This window comes from Fundulus heteroclitus, chromosome 6 (assembly GCF_011125445.2).
Source record: "Fundulus heteroclitus isolate FHET01 chromosome 6, MU-UCD_Fhet_4.1, whole genome shotgun sequence".
NCBI classification, from domain to species: Eukaryota; Metazoa; Chordata; class Actinopteri; order Cyprinodontiformes; family Fundulidae; genus Fundulus; species Fundulus heteroclitus.
This window is the reverse complement of record NC_046366.1, coordinates 8,487,601-8,505,982: the sequence shown is the minus strand read 5'-3', so window position 1 is coordinate 8,505,982 and position 18,382 is coordinate 8,487,601. Positions and strand designations below refer to the sequence as shown.

The window sequence follows — 18,382 nt, the reverse complement described above, 5'->3', positions numbered from 1 at the left end:
TCTCATCTATCCAAAATGTTTTTTTGTCACCATACCACATAAAATTCTAACAAAAGATCCAAATCCAATTGTGAAGACCTAAAAACGTGCGTTTACAGAAGCAGCGAGAGTTCATTTTAAAACGACATAAAACATGCATCATTTTTGTTGTACTTCATAATTTGACACTAGTTTGTCTAGCTTTGTCATGTAAAATCCTGATACCATCCATTAAAGTTTGTAGTTTTAAAGCAGAATAGTTCAAGGCGTGAATACTTTTGCAGGGAACCGTTGATTAACAAGTCATAATCTGAAGGACGTAGTCCCTTGGTTTATGCCAACATCTTAATTTTAACAGTTTCTGGTCTGTCTGTATCAAGAAGAAAACCCTAAAAACAGATTATTATTGACCTTTTTATTTACCTTCGCCAAAAAGTGACCAAAGTGACAAACAGACATGACCGAAATCTTCTCCATAACTAGCTTTCCTTTCAGGGACGTACAGTCAAGCGGCGGTGCGTCTCCAGAGCCTCACCTTCTCGCTGACGTATTCGCCGGACTTGATTCCCTTGATGACCTGCTTGTAGATCAGATCCGTGCTGACTGGGTCCTGGGAGCAGTCGTGCCACGGTGCAAACAGCTCCTTGCGGATGGAGAGTTTCCAGGGGGTGTCTTTCTCCTCCCTGTCCTGCCTCCTCATCTCCTGCTCGCACTGAGACACGGCATCCAGCACGTGCTTGTTCCCGCAGCAGCCCAAAGACCACATCTGGAGAGACAAGAGCGGCAGCATGTAAGGAGGCGGCGGCCCCGGCACAGACACTACAGCCACGGGACTGGACTCGGGAACCTCTCGCAGACCTTTTCATAGAAGCTGATGTAGACGGAGAACCCGAAGGTGTCGGTGAGTCCGGTCTTCTTGGCCACGGCCTGGCAGACTTCAGAGGAGATGGTGGCCGAATCCAACGATACAGTGACCGTCTCGCCGTTCATTAGCGTCACCGGCCAATCAATGGGCTCCTTGTTGACGGCAGCCTGTTGTTACAGATAACAACAAGCGTTGATGATGAAATGTAATGCTGGAGCTTTCCTTGAATTAGAGACAATTAGAGAATTAGAACAACGCTGCAACCTCAGCACCCTGGTACAGGACTTTACCTGCAGCTCTATCCAGCAGGGGAGCTCTTTTCTCTCTCCATTGGCTATTATACGATCAAGCCTCTCGGTGCAGTATTCTCTGTAACCGTTCGGACCTCGACGAAGGAATTTCCTCAAATACTGCGGAACGGAGGAGAGATGACAGAGGGAACATGAGAAACAACGACTCTGTGGGAAACCGGCTTTTAATAAAGCAACGCAAGATTTGAATGGATTACTTTGATTAAAGAGGTTCTGTCCTCAGTTAAAGATCTTAGCTGAATGGTTTCAAGCCAGAGAATCCTGATGTTAATAAAACATTAATGTCTTGCCATACCTTTCCTTGCTACTATTAAGCCCACAAACCCCAGTGTATTTTACTGGTATTTAATTTGCCGAGCTTACAAAAAGCTAGCGCCAAGGAAAGGATATGTGGTTTTAAAACCCACTTTCACTGCATGCGTCTAAAAGCTTTACACATTTAGAGCAGGCCTCTGCAGAGCTCCAGGACACGCAGCGGATGTAATTCTGTTGGAGCAAGGATGCATCTAAAAGCTCTGGAGGTGCAGAGCACTGATCCAGAGACTAATTTCTTTACCATTCCTCCTTGCAAAACTGTGCTGAGTAAATTAGGTTAGTTTGAAAGCTTCTGTAGACACTAATTTCCAAGACCTAACAAAGATTCTCGACCGGATTTCAGTCTGGACTTTGACTAAGCCATCCTGGCGCATACATATGCTTTGCTTTCTATCATTGTTCCCATCTAGCATCCTGTCCTGATGGAGGGTGGAAATTTTCTTCCAGGATTGCTCTGCTTTTAGCTCCTTCCCTGTCCCCATCAACTCTGACCTGCTTCCCTGTTCTCGCTGAAGGAAAGCCTGATATCAGACCCCCCATGTCACCTTGTGTGCGCCCGTCCTGTTAAACTGCACGAGATTCAGCTAGATTCATTGATGTTACCTCCTCACATTAAACGGTCTCAACACACCATCAAAACACCAATTAGAGCTGAATTACACCTTAAATCATGTCCTCTTTTAAATGATTGAACAAAGTGCACATAGCAATGAATATGAGGCAATAGACAGAGAGAATACGGACGTCCATGAAGAGGCTGGTCGGGGGGAAGATCCCCAGACAGAGGGCGAGGAGGGCCCAGCCTTGCATGCAGCTCTTCCTGTTCCTGTTGTTCACCAGCTGTTTGCAGATCTGACAGTAGATCTCGTCTCTGTGAGTTAAAGGGAAGAGCAAACTAATTGTAAAAACCGCACACGGTTCCCTCACCCCAACAAAGCGTTCCACCGGTTTCACATTTTACCTTATGCCTTCTCGTGAGAGACCGTATCCTGCGATGATGTGCAACTTCTCCAGCTGCGTAAGCTGCCGATCCAGCGTGGGGCCCTCTCCCACCAGAATGTCCTCGTCCTCAGTCAGGATCTCCGGCTGGATAAGAGGACAGCAGCAAAAAGCTTTGATGCAAAGATCGTTGAGAATCAGAAGGAAACTAATGCTGCGGGACGAATATTGTTTCAACCTCCTCCAGTATAGTTGACGCCTTTCTGTTTCCACCGCCAAACTTTTTCTTGTTCTTCCTCAGGATTTTCTGTTCGGAATGGAAAATGTTTGGACGGAGTTAAAATAATGAACAGCAGTGCTGTTGTTTTTTTTTTAAACTGGCGTCTCAGATATTTACCTGATCCAGTCCCACCAGGCTGCTCAGCCTTCGACCCTGCCTGTTGGGAAGCAGGCGGGGCATGCTGCTCCGGGAGATGGTGCTGGACACCTGGGATATGGAATCCGCAGGTTTCTGCTCCGGTATGTCCCCCATGAAGCGCATAATGATCCATGACACGGTCAGAGATGCCTGGAGGACGGAGACCGTGGATGTGAGGCAGGAACGGAGAGTAAGACGGAAACGGCTTCTCGTCTCTCGCTCGTCTTACCAGCGCGTCTCCTTCATCCTCGTGGTGCAGGAGGGGGTGTTTCAATCTCTGGGGGGTGTGCTTGTGGTCCTCGTTGAACTGGAACTGACTTTTGCTGAAGTTGTAAAAGGACAGCCTGTCACTCTCGTCGTCAAACCCGTCGTCAAACTCCTCCTCCTCCTCCTCGTCCATGGACGGCACAGGGCTTGATGAGTCAGAGGCCGGCGTGATGATAACAGCCATCTGGTTTGAGCTCCGTGGGATTTCCTCTTCCACCTCCATAATGTCCTGCTCAGAAAGACAAAGGAACAGTTAGAGCCACTTAATGACGGGTCAGGGGTCATCTACGACACGACAGAGTTGCCACCTAACCTCAGCCTCTGATGATTTGTCGTCCACGTCCTCTTCAGAAAGTTGGAGCTTCTCAGACGCGTTTCCAACAGAACCGGGTTCACTGGACGTCTCTGAATCTATGTCGGCTTGCTCTGCAGCAACTTGCAGCAGTCGCTGCTGGAGCTCCAGGCCGATCTCGTCTTGTTGCTGCTTCTCCATTTCCAAGAGCAAAGCCTGCCTGCGACTTTCTTCCCTCCTCCGTCGGTAGTCTCCCCTCGCCCGGTAGCCTCGTACCTACATACAGTTTAGGAGGCGAGCATCGAAGAGAAAACTTTAAATTGGATTTGTTAAAATATTTGAAATGCACTGAAATCCACAGTAAAATAACTTAAAATGAAAACGAGAAAGAGAATAGTACAACAAGACCCAGAATAAAGACAAACCTGTATGGGGCTCTAGAGCAGGGGTGTCCAAACTCTGTGTGATATTTTTTAAGCTGCTCTACAAAATATGATCATTTTAGATAAACAAATTAGACTATCCGTATTTACCCAGTTTTGATAAATTAAATCTGATCAGATTTTAATGAACCAAAGTCTGTGTTTGAGGAAAAGCAGATGGATGTAATCCTATTTACTATGAAATTAAAGAGCAAGTGATATGTGTGGTTTTTAAAATACACGTTTTGTGTCGTACCTAACATTGAATTTTAAGATTTTACTTTGTCTCTGATAATTTTGCCCTAATTAAAAATAAAACGCTTCCAGCTGCACCAGCCACCAAGTGCTGGTCGGCCAAATCTTTCTTGAAGTGCAGTCGGGGGGGGGGGGGGGGGGGGGGGGGGGGGCACATAAAATCAGCACAGAAGCTTCAAATGGCTCCCGGGCCTCACTTAGGACACGCCTGCACTAAAGTAAAGTTTATTGATAAAAAAACGTGATCTAGAACCATGAAGAAATGAAAGCACACACTGTTTAAAATATGCTGTTTTATAAGTGGGAAAATGACAAAAAAATTCTATAATTATTTTAATCTGCCCTCAAGTAAAAAAAAAAAGACCTGGCAGATTCTACATTTTCATAATTTATTAAACCAAACCAACATGGAAAAGCTTTGTGTGACAAAAACTTCACCTTAGTTATGTTCATAGGATTTAAAGGGGGGAGGGGCAGCCAATAGCTGCTGAGCAAATGGACATGACTTCTCTAAAAGCAGGTGTTTTTGGGGTTCTCCCCAAGGTCAGCCCATGCAAAGCTCAAAAAATAAGGGCCAAAGGTTACATCTCAGACTCGACAGGCCTCAGTCAGGACGTTAAAAGTTGAAGTTCATGAGAAAGACGTAAAGGTTAATTGGAAAAAAGCTGGAACAAGTCTGTCTTTAAAAGTACTGTGGGATCATGTCTTATAGGTTGGCAAAGTTGCATCTGAGTGAACCAAGAGACTTCTGGAGGCAATGTGCTTATGACAGATAAGAAGAAAGTAGTTTGTCTAAGATCTAGAGGGGCCACGTCTGCTGAAAACCAAACACAGCATATCAGCCCAAACATCTCCTATGATCTGTCAAGCAAAGCGGTGGAGGGGTAATGATCTGGGCTTGGAAATGGTGCGCTGGTCTCATAAGGGAGCTTTGTAGGAACCATCCTCTCCAAACCTCAATGAACTGAAGCTCTGCTGTGAGGAAGGTTGGGGCAAACCACAGTTGTGTGAGACCGATAAGGTCGTCTTTTCATACATATTGACAACGTGTAGAGCGTAGTGTGTTTTTGGACACTGGAGAGTAGATTTCATTTTCTTTCATCTTAGTTTTACTTATTTATGTGGTGATCTGTAAAACCCTACATTTGACAGAGGGTGCACTGATTCAACGTTGTAAACAAGAGCCCAGCATTTGGAGCACATGCCTGTGACTGGATGACGATCGCAGCTTCCCGTTGCCTCTGGTACTGAGACTGAAGCCTCCGACCGCGGATCATTGACACCAGCCTCCCGAAACCCAGCTGAAGCTAAAGGGAGACGCAGCAGAGGGAGAGAGGGAAAAAAAGAAGACGTTAAAAACAGAAACAAGCCTCCTATGAACACACAGATCATGAGGTCAGCTCCACCCTCTAAGGTGGACTGGAAGTTAGAAACCATCAAACCTTTTTCTGCTCTATCCTGTGTCTGTACGCTCTCCACTGCTTCTGCAGCACCACGGCTGCGCCCCGCTTCCTCAGGTAGAGCTTTCTGAAAAAAGGATTTGATCCGTTCCATAAGCAGTTCATATAATCACCACCTCATCACGCGTCCTTATCTAACGTCCCGCTTGGCCAGGCCGCAGGCGCGACTATGAAACATCGCTATCTGCGGCTATGCTGCGGTGATATTCATATCAGTTATTGCTGGGAGAGATCCATTTAATTGAGCAATCCACATTTGGATTTGAGATCTTCGTACTGCACCTGTCTTTTATTCCCAGCATGACCCTCTGGATCACCACGGCTACCCTGCTCAGCTCTTCCTCCCGTAACCGTTCCAGAGCAGCATCGTGGGCATCCTGAGAAGAAAGAAACTAACATTCATTCAGCTGATTCAGATCTTTGGATTCAGATGACAAGGTTCCAAACTGTACATAATCTGAATGAAAGGGAATGGATTGGATTAAGAGGGCGTGAAGTGTACAGCACAAAGCATCGTGTCTGCTTCCCTGTAACGGTTCCAGCTGAGTTTCACCGCTTGATGAACTCATCATCTTTCAAGTCATACGATATAAAAAGAATACAACATGATTTCGATCTTAATTCCTTTTGTACCTTCAGGAAAATTTGGCTCCTTCCTATTTTCCACTCATCCTTTCCTTTAATGACAGCCCTGCAGATGGCTTCACAACAGGCTGCAGCGTCACTCTGTGGGGAGAGTAAAGCTATTGTTTGTTACGTATTCGGGACAGGGCAACAATGCCTCACAGCTCCCAAATTCCACCGGTATGAAACCACTTTGGGAGAGAAAATTGTTCGAATTCAAGGAAGAAATTGCCACTTAACGGTTCTGGGATCACAGACGGTCGTCTTCAGGAGGACTCTGTAGCGCGTCAGGAAGTCCTCGAATGTGTGACGCACAGGATACCCCAGCTTCCTGATGCGGATGGTGTCCATCATGCCGGAGTATCTCAGCTGACGCATGCACAGCTCTCTGTCGAAATTCTACAAGGGAATGCAAGGAGTCAAGATTCAAACCATCGTCAACTATCAAGGCCACACACACTGATTAAAAGGTACATTTATTGATGCACCAAGAAATTAGCTCCTAACTGGAGTCAGAGAAATTTCAGCTCGAGCGGCCACTTGGAAACACAGAGATCAGATCTTCTTCTGGGCACTGAAGGCTGTGAAAGTGTTGCTAGCAGGTTGGGATAGCAACACTCTTCAGAGTGGACGCTGTTACTGACCAAAGAAGGCTCAATGTTAGCTGTTTTCAGTGAGTCATTTAATATAAGACGTATCTCCTGGTCATTCAAAGGGCTAACAGCAGACAACAGGCAGTCTGGACAGAGTTCAGCAAAGTTGCTCTGAATGCATCCTTCATGGTTCCCCGTCGTCTGGTTCAGCCAGTAGAAGAGTATCCCTATGTTTTCACTACAGTTTTGAGTATTTTGGGTCTGAGCCAAGGACCACTAGCCTCGCGAGACCATCCTGATCTCGCGAGCTTTCAAGGTTTCACTCGCAGATCAGTCTGGCTACTCTCCGTTAAAGAAAATTTGGAGCCGTTCACCAAACGAACGTCCAATCAGCGTTGGCTTTGAGGCGGGTTGAGGTGTGACGCAACGGGAAGCGCGACAGTTCAGGCTAAGGAACATGGCGGCTTCAGCCGATGAAACTAGCGTTAGCGTGGCTATCGAGCAAGTGTTATCGGAATTACAGAGTATTTCTTCACTGAAAGAAGAGCAAAACACTGCTCTGGAGGCTTTTCTCAGAGGAAAAGATGTTTTTGCTCTTCTCCCGACTGGTTTCGGCAAGAGCTTGTGGTTGTGTTTTCGTCGTCGCTGTTAGTACGTCATATGCTTCGTTGATCTGATTGGTTTATTTGGCCTGTCTATCACCAACATAGGCCAATCAGCTAACCAGTATTTTCGCCCCTTCCCAAAATTACTTCAACGGAAGGTTTCCAAATGGATATGCGGAGCAAATCCATCTGGCGGAGTCAGGTTAAAGGACCACGGTCAACATGCTCGCATTTAGCTAACAGATAAATTATACCAATATTTCTAGCCACTCAGGGCACCACCAGCTGGACCTGTACCACACAATAAAAACAAAAACCTATGGCACTAGAATATACTAAAATCATTTCAAAGGAAGAAGAAATTGTGACCCACTGGATGCCAAAAAGTCATCAATAGTCACAATACACACATAAACACCAAAGTGGTTGAGCGATTACATGAAAAAATATATATATATTTACAACAGACCTGTATTGAAATAACTAACTAAATAAAGATTACATCAGTATTGTACTTTACACTTTGTGTTAGAAGGGTTTGACTCTGATCCAGGTTGCTTCCCATTTGTTTTATAGCCCATAATACTAAAGTGCCAACATTTATGTAATCTGAAGACCGATGCCAAAGAAAGAAAATGGAAGACCTTTTAACAGGAGCAGGAACTTTAACGAAGCACATTTTAAAGCTAAATCATGTTTCCGGGGATGTTGACTGGGATTAAATGGGAACGTCCTAATTTCTGTCCCAATCCCTGCTGATGGATGGAGTTTTGTTTTTTCCACACCGAAGCACAGCCGTGTGTTGCTGTGGATCATCTGTGCCGCGGTGGGCGTTGCTCACTCACCTCAGACTGCTTGTCGTTGTTGGGCTTGAAGCAGCGAATGAAGAAGGGCTGGCAGGCATTCAGCGCCTTCATCAGGGAATCCAGAGACACTCGGAACTGACCGCTCAGCGTCGGCACTTCTTTACGGTTGTCGTTCTGCGCCTGCGGAGGAAACATGATCACCGGTAGCTTTATGCGTGGAGACAGAATCACGGTTAAGAATAATATAGATGTTCAGTCAATCAACATTAGGCTGATTTTGATCAGCTTTGCAAGTCTCATCCACATATTTCCATTAGTAAGGACCTTCTTTGCCCATTTCGATATCTATTCTAGAACTGCAGGTTATATGCAATATGATTACCTAATATTAAAGAAAGAAGCAACTAGACTGAGGTTTGGATGTACAACCTCTTTCCTAAACAGTTTTGTTCTACCCTCAAAATGCCATTTCCTAGCTTATCTAATTAAATCTAGGAGTGTATTGTGATTTATCGGATAAAGTAAACATAAAACAATAACTGTGGTCTTGTTACTGATACCTATCAAAGTACACGATAGATAAAAAACATTAATATTACCTGGATTTTTTAAATTCCATTTAAAGTAACAGGTTCCATAATTTAGCAATATTTAATAATTTAATAATTATTTAATTTAATAAGTTTGTCAACTTATTTTGGCCCTAGCAAGTGAATATATCGCTTTAGGCCTGAAGTTAAACTTAGCAACGGTTACGGACAGCAGGTTTTAAACTGCGGCTAAAATCATTTTTCAAACTGTGTCTCTTTTTCTGCTCTGGCTGGACCAATACAGCTGTAGGTTTACATTTATAAATTAGGAGGTTATAAAGAAATACCAAACTGTTAGAAGTACTAGTTGATTATATTCATCCAGATCAGATCATACATCAGATCAAATAAAATGGAGGCTATTTGCTAAACACATCACTTTCAACAGAATACTGGGTTGGTTTCATAAAATGTTTTGTCAAATAAAAGTCACCCAAAAAGCTGCCGTTGAATCCGGTCAGGATTTTCTGTCCTTGATATTAATCAGGGTGGTTCTAGAGCATTTCTGTGTGCAGAAACCAAATCTGATCCGTTATGAAAATCGATGTGATGTATATTGCTGAAAACTTAGTAGCTCTTAAAAAGGTTAAAAAAAAACAATAATTCAAACAAGTTTTGTAAAGTATTCGGCCTAATTTCTAATTTACAACTTGAAAACACTTGAAAATGTTCAGATTTTCCCTCATAGGGGTTACATTTTGTGTAGTTACATGTAAAATGTGTCAGTCTGTTGGTTCTTGCTTTAAATAATTTTTCTCTCTTTTTGAGAAATCTGCACATATCTGTTCTGTTATTTTCACTCCCTTGTTTTTTTTCTCTGATTCTTGTTTTACGTTTTCCTATTTCTCTTTTACTGTGACGTGACCGGTAGGTTTTATACCCGAAAAGAGCTGTTGGGCGTCATGATGAACTTTGCTTTCTTAAACGCCTTCAGTCCGTTGGCCGCCGGGTTCCTCTCAAATATCTGGAGCAGGAGCTTATTGGTGGACATTTCGACGGCTTTAATGATGTCGTGGCTAACGCCATCTCTGTTCTTTTCCAGGAATCCTACACAGGAAAAAAACACATCTCTGAATTATCAGAGAGCCAGCATAACGTAAGGTTATCGCTCTCCGGCAGGTAGCTGGTGTACCATTAGTGTCGTAGTAAACGATGCCCGCAAAGTGGCGGATTCCAAAGCGTGTATCGTGTGCGCTCTTGGAATTGATGTAGGCATCGTCTTTTTTGTGCTCTTGGTTCATTTTGGTCAGCAGGGTGGAGTCTGAACCCTGCGACACAAACAAAGAGAAAACTGAATTAACAACAAAATAAACGCTTTGGGTTTACTGTTCCCAAGTCTAAAACTGAGGCGCAGTCAGTGTACCTTTGGAAAGTGGCTCTCTTCATCAATCAGAGCGAGCACGTTGCAGTTTTTCTCGGCCAGAAGGAGCAGGATTTTGTCGTTGTCGCTGAACTGGATGTTATTCCACACGACCCCCTCTTTCAGGTACTCTTCTTGTTCCAGCTTGAAGATGTGGGCCACAAAGAACTGCTGCAGCTTCTCGTTAGCAAAATTGATGCAAAGCTGCTCAAAACTGTTAAAAAAATAAAATAAAAACCCACCTATAATGTTCTGTAACCCTAGTTAAGCCCTGATAAACATACTTTGTAGAACAAGAAGACAAAAACCACTGACCTGTTAGTTTTGAAGTTCTCAAAGCCGAATATATCCAGCAGGCCGATGGACAGGAAGGAAGATTTGGGTTTGTTGTCCGGTAACTGAGAGATGACGCTATTGATTCTTCCAACAATCCATATGAAGAGCTTATTGTAGATTGCCTGTGAGGAAGAAAAAAAAAAACACAAACATTTTGCTGAGCAGTTCTCAGTTTTTCCACAAACGAACCTATAAAGTCAAAGCCGGCGAATGACTTCCTTAGAGAATACAATAATAGCACAGCTATGCTATTGCTCTTCTACCTGATTTCATCTGGGGTTTTCCCCCCACATTAGCAAATGTATCAGATCCTCGAACAAAACCTTAATTTTAGATCAACCTAATATATTCAAAATAATAATAAAAAAATAAATATAACTGCATATCTTAAGGAAAACAAATATCACACCAGGTTGACCCTATGTGAAACAGAAACTGCGCCTTCATCTGATAAATCATTGACACCCTTGGCGCCAACAGCATCAGCGTTTGTGATAATGAGCTGCTTACGTCACTGTAAAATTATTTTGGGCCATTCCTCATCTATGTTGGGAAGTTGCCTACATATACAGACAATTAAACATGTAACTTCAGCTTTTCAATGAGTTTTAACTCCAGACTTTTCTTTCTAAATATGCGAGCCATTCAGAGGCGATCTCATCGGTGTGCTTCCGATCTTTGTGCCGCTACAAAACCAAAGTGGGTTTGAGTTTAAGGAGACGGACTGATGCCGGGGCATTCCCCTCTCCTCTCTCTGAACTTCATTTCCTGTCAGCCTGCTGTTAAATAAAAGCCACTTGTGCCACAAAATCAAAAATAACAAATAAAAACTTCACGGCAGGAGCAAAACTGGGCATTTGGAGTGAAGGAGAAGGGCTATCCAATCAAAATGGCTTGAGTCATCTGACTCCGCCCACTGCCCGACCCCTCCCCTTTCCACAATCTGTAGCCAGAGGGTTATTGTGATTTAGGGCTCAATAAGGAAGTGTCGGATTTACTGCCCCAGGCACGGCACTGGTACCTTTACGAAGGCGTCTCTGCAGTCAGTGGCCTGTTCAGAGCTGAGGGGCTTCGTTACTCTCTCTCTGTTGACCACAAATGAGCGATGCGTCAAGCTGTTCGCGAGGGCAGACCTTTGCACCTGCAAAGCAAACGCACATTAAAATCCCAATAAAAGCCCAGTAATAGTTACAGTTAAAAAGACCTGTGAAAGGGCAAAGTCTCCTACCTGCAGCAGCGACGAGGCGATGGTGAAATGCTCTGATTTGCCCACGACAGAGGTTTCCAGGTTGGCTTTCACGTCGCCTGGTCGTATGTAGCAAGACAAAACACAATGACTGCCATGCACATAAGCTGCTACGACTTTTAAAAGGGCGTAGGTACATTTTCTTATCAGCAAATGTTCGAGAAGTCGATTTAGTTCTACGAGGAGCTTTTAAATACTTGGAAGAACCATATAAAAACAAGCTGGATTTTTTTTTTTTTAGCTTTTGACTCACCTCATTTTAAGAGCTACAGGGAACAGATAGGTTATTTATTATTTATAGTATTATCACTCTACAACCACAAATTTTAATGGGATTTGATGACTTTTTATTTTATTTTATTTTTTTACTTTTTTTAAACATTTTGCAAATGAAAATCTGAAAAGTGCGGAGGGCGTTTGTTTTCAACCCCCTTTACTGTAACACTCCCAAATGAGGTCCAGTGTAACACATTTTGCCTTCTCAAACCACCTAATTAGTGAACAGATTCCTCCGGTTTGTGACTTAATCTATCAAGTCAAGCTGTCCTGTGAAGGCCTCAGAGGTTCGTTAGAGAACATCAGTTAAATAAACAGCGTCTTGAAGCTGATAAGAAATTTAAAGCAAAGCTAGATTAAAAACAATGTCTCAAGCTTTGAACATCTCATAGATCCACCTAAACGTGCAGACTTGGTGAGCATTAATCGGAGAAGCAGCCAAAAAGTCCCGTGTAACTCTGGTTGAGTGGCACAGATCCACAGCTCAGAATTGAATTTCCCAAATTCAATGATTTTTCTTAGAAATTTACTTTGGTAATATAACAGTTATTCACAAAGCATCCTAGGTCTTAAAAGGAGCTCCTAAAGCTAAAGAAAAGAAAGTATTTTCTCCATTGCATGATGTTAATGTCAGTAGCCTAAATGGTCATCAAGAAAATCACTTTTCTGATGCCATCTCCTTGCTTTTGATTGCTGCATGAACTGCTTCTCGCTTTCCAGGCTGGTGTGTAAAAGCACCAAGGCATACAGAGTAAAAGCCTCATTGATCTGCAGCAAAGTGCTTCACATTCTGCCTGTTTAGGCCCTGATCCAGGGACCAGTTTACCTTCCAACACTCCTCTATTCTCCTCCCAGAGCTAAGCGGACAGAGGCGCCGCTCCTCTTGCTTTCTTTCCACCTGTTTTTCTCCATTTCATGTCGGCCGTTTTGCCAAATCCAACCGTTTATACAAGCAGGCCATCCCATTGAAATGCTGACAGGTGAGTGGAGATTAATATCAAATAGATGGAGTAGTAAAATAACCAGTATGGTGAGTTAATCAAAAATAATGATGAGGGTGTAAATAAGACGCGTTGAAACATTTTGATGCTGTGTGACAATAATTACATTTTCTCTGATTACTTGGAGCGTATTTGTGGTTTTTTTTGTTTGTTTTTTAGACTAAATAGGAGCTCTCTGATAGGACTCTGACAATCTTTGGGAATATGGCCACCACTGGTCTTTACAGTGGAGTGGCAAAGCCCAAGGAAGTCCACTTTGCAGTTTGGCACAAACCATGCAGGAGGACAAAGCAAACTTGGATAAAGAGGCTTTGGTCAGATGAGACCAAAATGCTACTTTTTGTCCAACATGCCAAATGCTATGTGAGGCAGAAAACTAATGAAGCACATCACCCATCGCCATGCTGAAACATAGCAGCCGGGGAATCATGCCGTGGGAATGTCCTTCTCCAGCAGGAAAAGGGATGCTGGTCAAAGGTCAAGGACTCGACAGTGGGGGCAGAGGTCGACTTTTGAGCAGGTCAACGACCCGGAACATGCAGGCCGGGTACACCGTGTTGGTTTAGATCACAGTATATTCTAGTGTTTAGACTCTAAGGCCAGACCTGAATCTGCATGAGAGTCTGTAGCCAATCTTGAAAGATGCTCTTCACAGACAATTTCCTTCCAATATGACTGACCTCAAGCTATTCTGCAAACAAGTTAGTTGTTTTTTTCTTTTTTATTTAAAAACGTCAACATTTGGTTTATCCCTAAAAGCAGAGCTGCTGATTTAGTCATACCACTGATTGAATAAAGGTTTGTCCTGCTGAGCTATAGTTTATAATTTCATCTCACGCTGAAGTGAAGTACAACACGAGTACAGTAAGCCTTTTTTTCACTGACTGCTCTTGTTCTAAAAGGCGCTCACCCTCGAAGCTGACGTTTCCCAGGTGTAATATAGCAGCCAGCAGCTGGAGGATTTCCTGAAACTGCTCTTCAGTGAACTTCAGGACTTTCATGGCCGAGCGGATACGGTTGAAATCTTTAGCATCATCTCTGCCATCACACACAATGCAGTTACCCTGAGGGACACGAGAGACATCGGTTATGCACTGTTGATAGACGACAATGTTGTGAGGTTGCGTCATTTTCCCAGCAGGAACTGTGGCCTGGCTTTGGATTACCTTGGTAAGGTACTTATATTCCTTGGAATACTGAAGGCTCAAGCGCTTCCGCTCCTCAGAGGTGATTCCTGCCAACAGGCAGTAAAATATATGGTAGTTTCGCTCCTCTGGGGCCTGAAACGGTGAGGGGAAAATAAGCTTATTGCAACAGAAGAGTAAAGGGAACATGTTTAAACCTATCTGGTTCAGTGCATTACCAATGAACAGTACAGTTTCATTCCTGAGGAGCTGCTGAACAACGTCACCAAGCAGATTCAAACAGCAACAGTACACTCACGGGCACCACCATCAGAGATATCCTTTAGGGATTTTATGAGTTTACAGAACAACCCAGCCCGCTGCAGAGATAAGAGGCAGGATCTCCCTCACCTGATGGCACACCCGGGACTTCTCCAGAAGGTACTGCTCCACGCGGGCACCTTCGATCACCCCGTCCTTGTTGAAGAAGATCTCCAGGTACTTCCCAAAGCGGCTGGAGTTGTCGTTGCGGATCGTTTTAGCGTTCCCAAAAGCTGCGAGAAAGAGCAAACCGGTCTTTTTTTTTATGTGACAACAAACACTGAACTTGTATTGCCTGAGGGCAGCTCAGGTTAGAGTCTGCATGGGTTAAAGTCCACTGCGCTGCTGGGGCACCTTCCAGAATCGGGTTGGACTCCAGGATCTGCTTTTCGATCTGCTTCTGAGAGAGTTCCCCGCTGACCGCCGCCAAGTACTGAAGGATCAGTTTGGTGCTCTCCGTCTTCCCCGCTCCAGACTCCCCGCTGCGGCAGGGAAGGAGAAACGGCATGGGTGTACAGCAAAGGGAGCCAAGCGGCTGATTTGATCCAAGATGGCGGCATGCGAATGCCTTCTGACCTGATGATGCAGCACTGGTTTCTGAGGTGGCGCGTCATGTTGAAGTAGCAGGACTCAGCGATGGCAAAGATGTGCGGGGGGAGCTCTCCGAGGCGCCGGCTGTGATATAGCTTCACCTGCAGAACGGCACGACGCGCACGTCAGGAGCACGGTTGGTGGGACGGTGACAGAAGCCCCCGCGTGTACGGATACTGACCTGCTCCGCTGCGTAGATCGGAAAATCCTGGTATGGGTTCACCGCCACCAGAACCGAACCTATGAAGGTCTGGGAAACAAAACAGTTTCATTGCCTTTTGGTCCAGGGCCAGCAAAAGCAAAGCATCTGGTCTGATGCTATGAGAAGGATCACAGGAGTGAAGGGAAGGCTTCTGTTTGTTTAATTTGTAAAAATATTTCTTTGCCCCCTAAATATCAGGGGCAGCACCCCTGGAGCGATCCTCCTTTAACCTTTGAGATATATCCTCATTTCAACATTTCCTCCAACCTCGACTAAGCAGAAAATACAAGTTTGGGGAAGGAGGTAACTAAAATAAAAACACAACAACGTAGTCATAGAAGTGGACCTTTAAAGCAACACTATGTTGAAGCGCCTTTAGGTTTGAATTCTCAGCATTCAGTCTGGTTTGACTTCACAGCTGCAGTGAATCTGATCAACCAGAAAGTTCAACCGCCTCTTAGGATTTTCCAGAAATGTGCAGTTGCATAACTTTAGATAATTGGCCCAGAGGTTAGCAAAGTCAGCAGTCCATTCAATAATAATATTGATATTATGTTAGCAACAGCAGCAGGGATTGTTAACTTCCCGGCAACCTTCTACCAACTAGCGCAATGTGATCGAATGACTGATTGTATTATATGACTCAGACTGACTGCAGGTTATAAGAGGTGATTCTGGCTATGACTGCATTGCTTTCGAACGTATTTTCCATACACTTGGACCAGATTGGATTCTATAGAAGTCAAATCGTATTTGACCAGTTTGCTTTGTGAAAGGCCTTCAAAAAGCTGTTTGTCATATCTAAACTGGACAGAAACAGTATATGTAGCAGGATTAAAATTTAAGGGGGTTTGATCACATTAATGCCACATACGTTACGTTTATCCAAAGCTCACGTGAAGATGAGACTGAAACTGGGCAATAGTGGGATTTTTAGGTAAGTACAGGTTGCTCCTTAACACAACTAACAGTATTCTCCTTCCATCTTGACTACAAAGTAGAGCAGCAAGACCTTTTCCTCCAAAAAACAAACAAAACCAAAACATCTACACCTGTCTGAAATCTCCAAGGCCTCTGTAGGAGGATGTGTTATGGTTAAGTGTTTCTGCCACACTTCCAGATGCCATTTTTAGCATAAAAACAACACTATGTATGACCGAAACAGCCCCACACGTACAGTGAAACATGGTAGTGGCAGCATCATGCTATGGGGTTACGTTATTTCAAACAGAAGTGCAGTATTTAGATTTTGGCCCATAAACCTCCAGATGCTGGCCAGAAAGCTAGAGATCGGATATCTACACAACCCTTTTAAGAGATTCAGTAGTTTGTTTTTAACTTCTACGAGACAGAGTGACCAAATAGTATATCGATTGATAACTACCAAAGAAGAGATACTGTAATTGAATGCAAAGGTGCTTCAACAAGTTATTAGTTGAAGGGTGTACACTTATACAACCAGATTATGGCAGCCACTTCTTTTTTCCCCCTCAACAGGTTTATTTTCCCTTTGAATCGGACAAGGTACTAAAGCTGGAAAAATTGTTTTCAAACGGCAAATGTTCTCTTATCTTTTCATCACCCAGGAACTGCATCTGCTTATCCCTCCGTGAAAACCTCCATGGAGACTCCTCGTTAACAAACGGATTCCATAAAGCAGCCGGTTTTTACGGAACCAAAAGCAAAAGCGCCAAGAGCGCTTCCCCTCGGTTGAGTGCGTGGCTTACGTAGATGTGGCCTCGCTTGTGTCTGAGCAACAGGTTCCTGAGGAGGGCCGCTTCCGTCATGTCGCCAAGCTTGATCATGTCATCCACCCCCTCCACAGACGTCGGGTGCATGATCCTGAGGGAGGCTTCCTCCTCCAGGGACAGACGCCGCTCCTGAGGGAACATTAGGAGACAACACGGCGCGTTGCAGAATGAGACAGGCTTATTTTTCCCTCTCTCTCTCGTCATCAGAGGATACCTACATTCCCGTCATCATCCACCAGTAACCTCTGACCGGTTGGTGTCTCTTTGACCCGGGCTCCTATGGGGACCCCGATTTTTGAGTCCACCCACACCCATTCTCCCTGAAAACAAAACAGGCCATAATAACAGAAAGCTCTTTGAAATAGCAGTGTTAGAGAGCTCCTGGTGAGCCACGTGTTATTCTGTGACCAGGTTTAATGTGGAGGCCTGAAGTGGACATATGACAGCAGCTAGTTCTGATAAGCAAAGCCTTTCTTCCACAGACAATCTTACCTTTCTCAGCATCTTAAGTTAGGTTTTTCCTGCTCCCTAAAACAGAATAAAGCCAAATGTGAAATCCAATGTTTCCAACGTTTGATGAAGGTAACTCTATGCTGTGTCACTCCAATTCATCATTTTTTTTAACAAAATCCACTTGTGGGTTCTTAGTTCAAAGAAAGGTCAAACATTTAAAGGGGAAAAAAAAGGAAAAATGTGCCATAAACAAAACGATTAAGAATACCCCTCAGTCCGTTGGGTCCTGATCCTCATTAAGCCTCCCGACTTGATCTCGTTTGGTATCCGACTCAGTATAAGGAAGGAGGAAACTCAGCTCTTCTATCACTGATGGGGAGTTTATTGCGCTTTGACTTTGGACCGGCTCTGACGGAAAGGAAATGAAACCTGGGTAAGGTGAAGGAACAGCTGTCTTGCCTTTAATCAGCTCCGCCTGAACCCACCTTCGTCCCTGGGTGGCTTTTTATGAAGTTGTCCCAACTTGAAACAAACTCGTGGCCCTGGACTGGTGGGCAAACGAGCAATGATATATTTAGATGAGATCTATGAAGCAATGCGACCCCTGTAGAGAGCTGCTACAGCCCAGTACAGATGCTTATGTTATACAATAGTTTACGTAAACAGCCTTGACGTCGACTTCCCAGGGTCACCGGGCGTTGTAATGAATTTATGTGCAGCCTTTGGACCCTGCTTGTGTAAATCCAAGAAGACGCAGCAGAGAATCTACCTGCCACGGCCATAAAGATAACCCGCAGAACTGAAAAGCTCCTTCGCGCTGGCCGTACAGCTTTTCAGGAGTTTAACCCTAAGCTGTCACCTTTTCTGTTCCCCGGATCAGTCTGTGCCTCAATGCAGGGGGGATGACGGCACACACGGCAACGTTCCCCCCCCAACACTGTGCGGGTTTACAGTGTTTTGACAGTGGAGCCGAGCGGGTG

At 44.3% G+C, this 18,382-nt stretch overlaps 1 protein-coding gene across 1 annotated transcript in view; it reads right to left on the bottom strand.

Moving 5' to 3' along the window:
- LOC105930297 (unconventional myosin-VIIa) overlaps positions 1-17,470 on the bottom strand; it is a 30,213-nt gene extending 12,743 nt beyond the window's left edge. The window contains exons 1-30 of the mRNA XM_012868433.3: positions 17,442-17,470; positions 17,168-17,269; positions 16,926-17,078; positions 15,178-15,246; positions 14,982-15,097; positions 14,760-14,887; positions 14,496-14,638; positions 14,127-14,240; positions 13,871-14,024; positions 11,666-11,742; positions 11,459-11,578; positions 10,417-10,559; positions 10,105-10,315; positions 9,874-10,009; positions 9,622-9,788; positions 8,191-8,331; positions 6,388-6,546; positions 6,157-6,249; positions 5,806-5,900; positions 5,506-5,590; positions 5,269-5,370; positions 3,408-3,662; positions 3,057-3,323; positions 2,807-2,977; positions 2,648-2,716; positions 2,432-2,556; positions 2,215-2,341; positions 1,135-1,254; positions 838-1,011; positions 515-745 (exon numbers count right to left, since the gene is read on the bottom strand). Of these exons, the coding sequence (XP_012723887.2) occupies positions 515-745; positions 838-1,011; positions 1,135-1,254; positions 2,215-2,341; positions 2,432-2,556; positions 2,648-2,716; positions 2,807-2,977; positions 3,057-3,323; positions 3,408-3,662; positions 5,269-5,370; positions 5,506-5,590; positions 5,806-5,900; positions 6,157-6,249; positions 6,388-6,546; positions 8,191-8,331; positions 9,622-9,788; positions 9,874-10,009; positions 10,105-10,315; positions 10,417-10,559; positions 11,459-11,578; positions 11,666-11,742; positions 13,871-14,024; positions 14,127-14,240; positions 14,496-14,638; positions 14,760-14,887; positions 14,982-15,097; positions 15,178-15,246; positions 16,926-17,078; positions 17,168-17,269; positions 17,442-17,453 (4,059 nt within the window). The 5' untranslated portion in view covers positions 17,454-17,470. The remainder of the gene's footprint in view (positions 1-514; positions 746-837; positions 1,012-1,134; positions 1,255-2,214; positions 2,342-2,431; positions 2,557-2,647; positions 2,717-2,806; positions 2,978-3,056; positions 3,324-3,407; positions 3,663-5,268; positions 5,371-5,505; positions 5,591-5,805; positions 5,901-6,156; positions 6,250-6,387; positions 6,547-8,190; positions 8,332-9,621; positions 9,789-9,873; positions 10,010-10,104; positions 10,316-10,416; positions 10,560-11,458; positions 11,579-11,665; positions 11,743-13,870; positions 14,025-14,126; positions 14,241-14,495; positions 14,639-14,759; positions 14,888-14,981; positions 15,098-15,177; positions 15,247-16,925; positions 17,079-17,167; positions 17,270-17,441) is intronic.
- Positions 17,471-18,382: the final 912 nt, after the last annotated feature.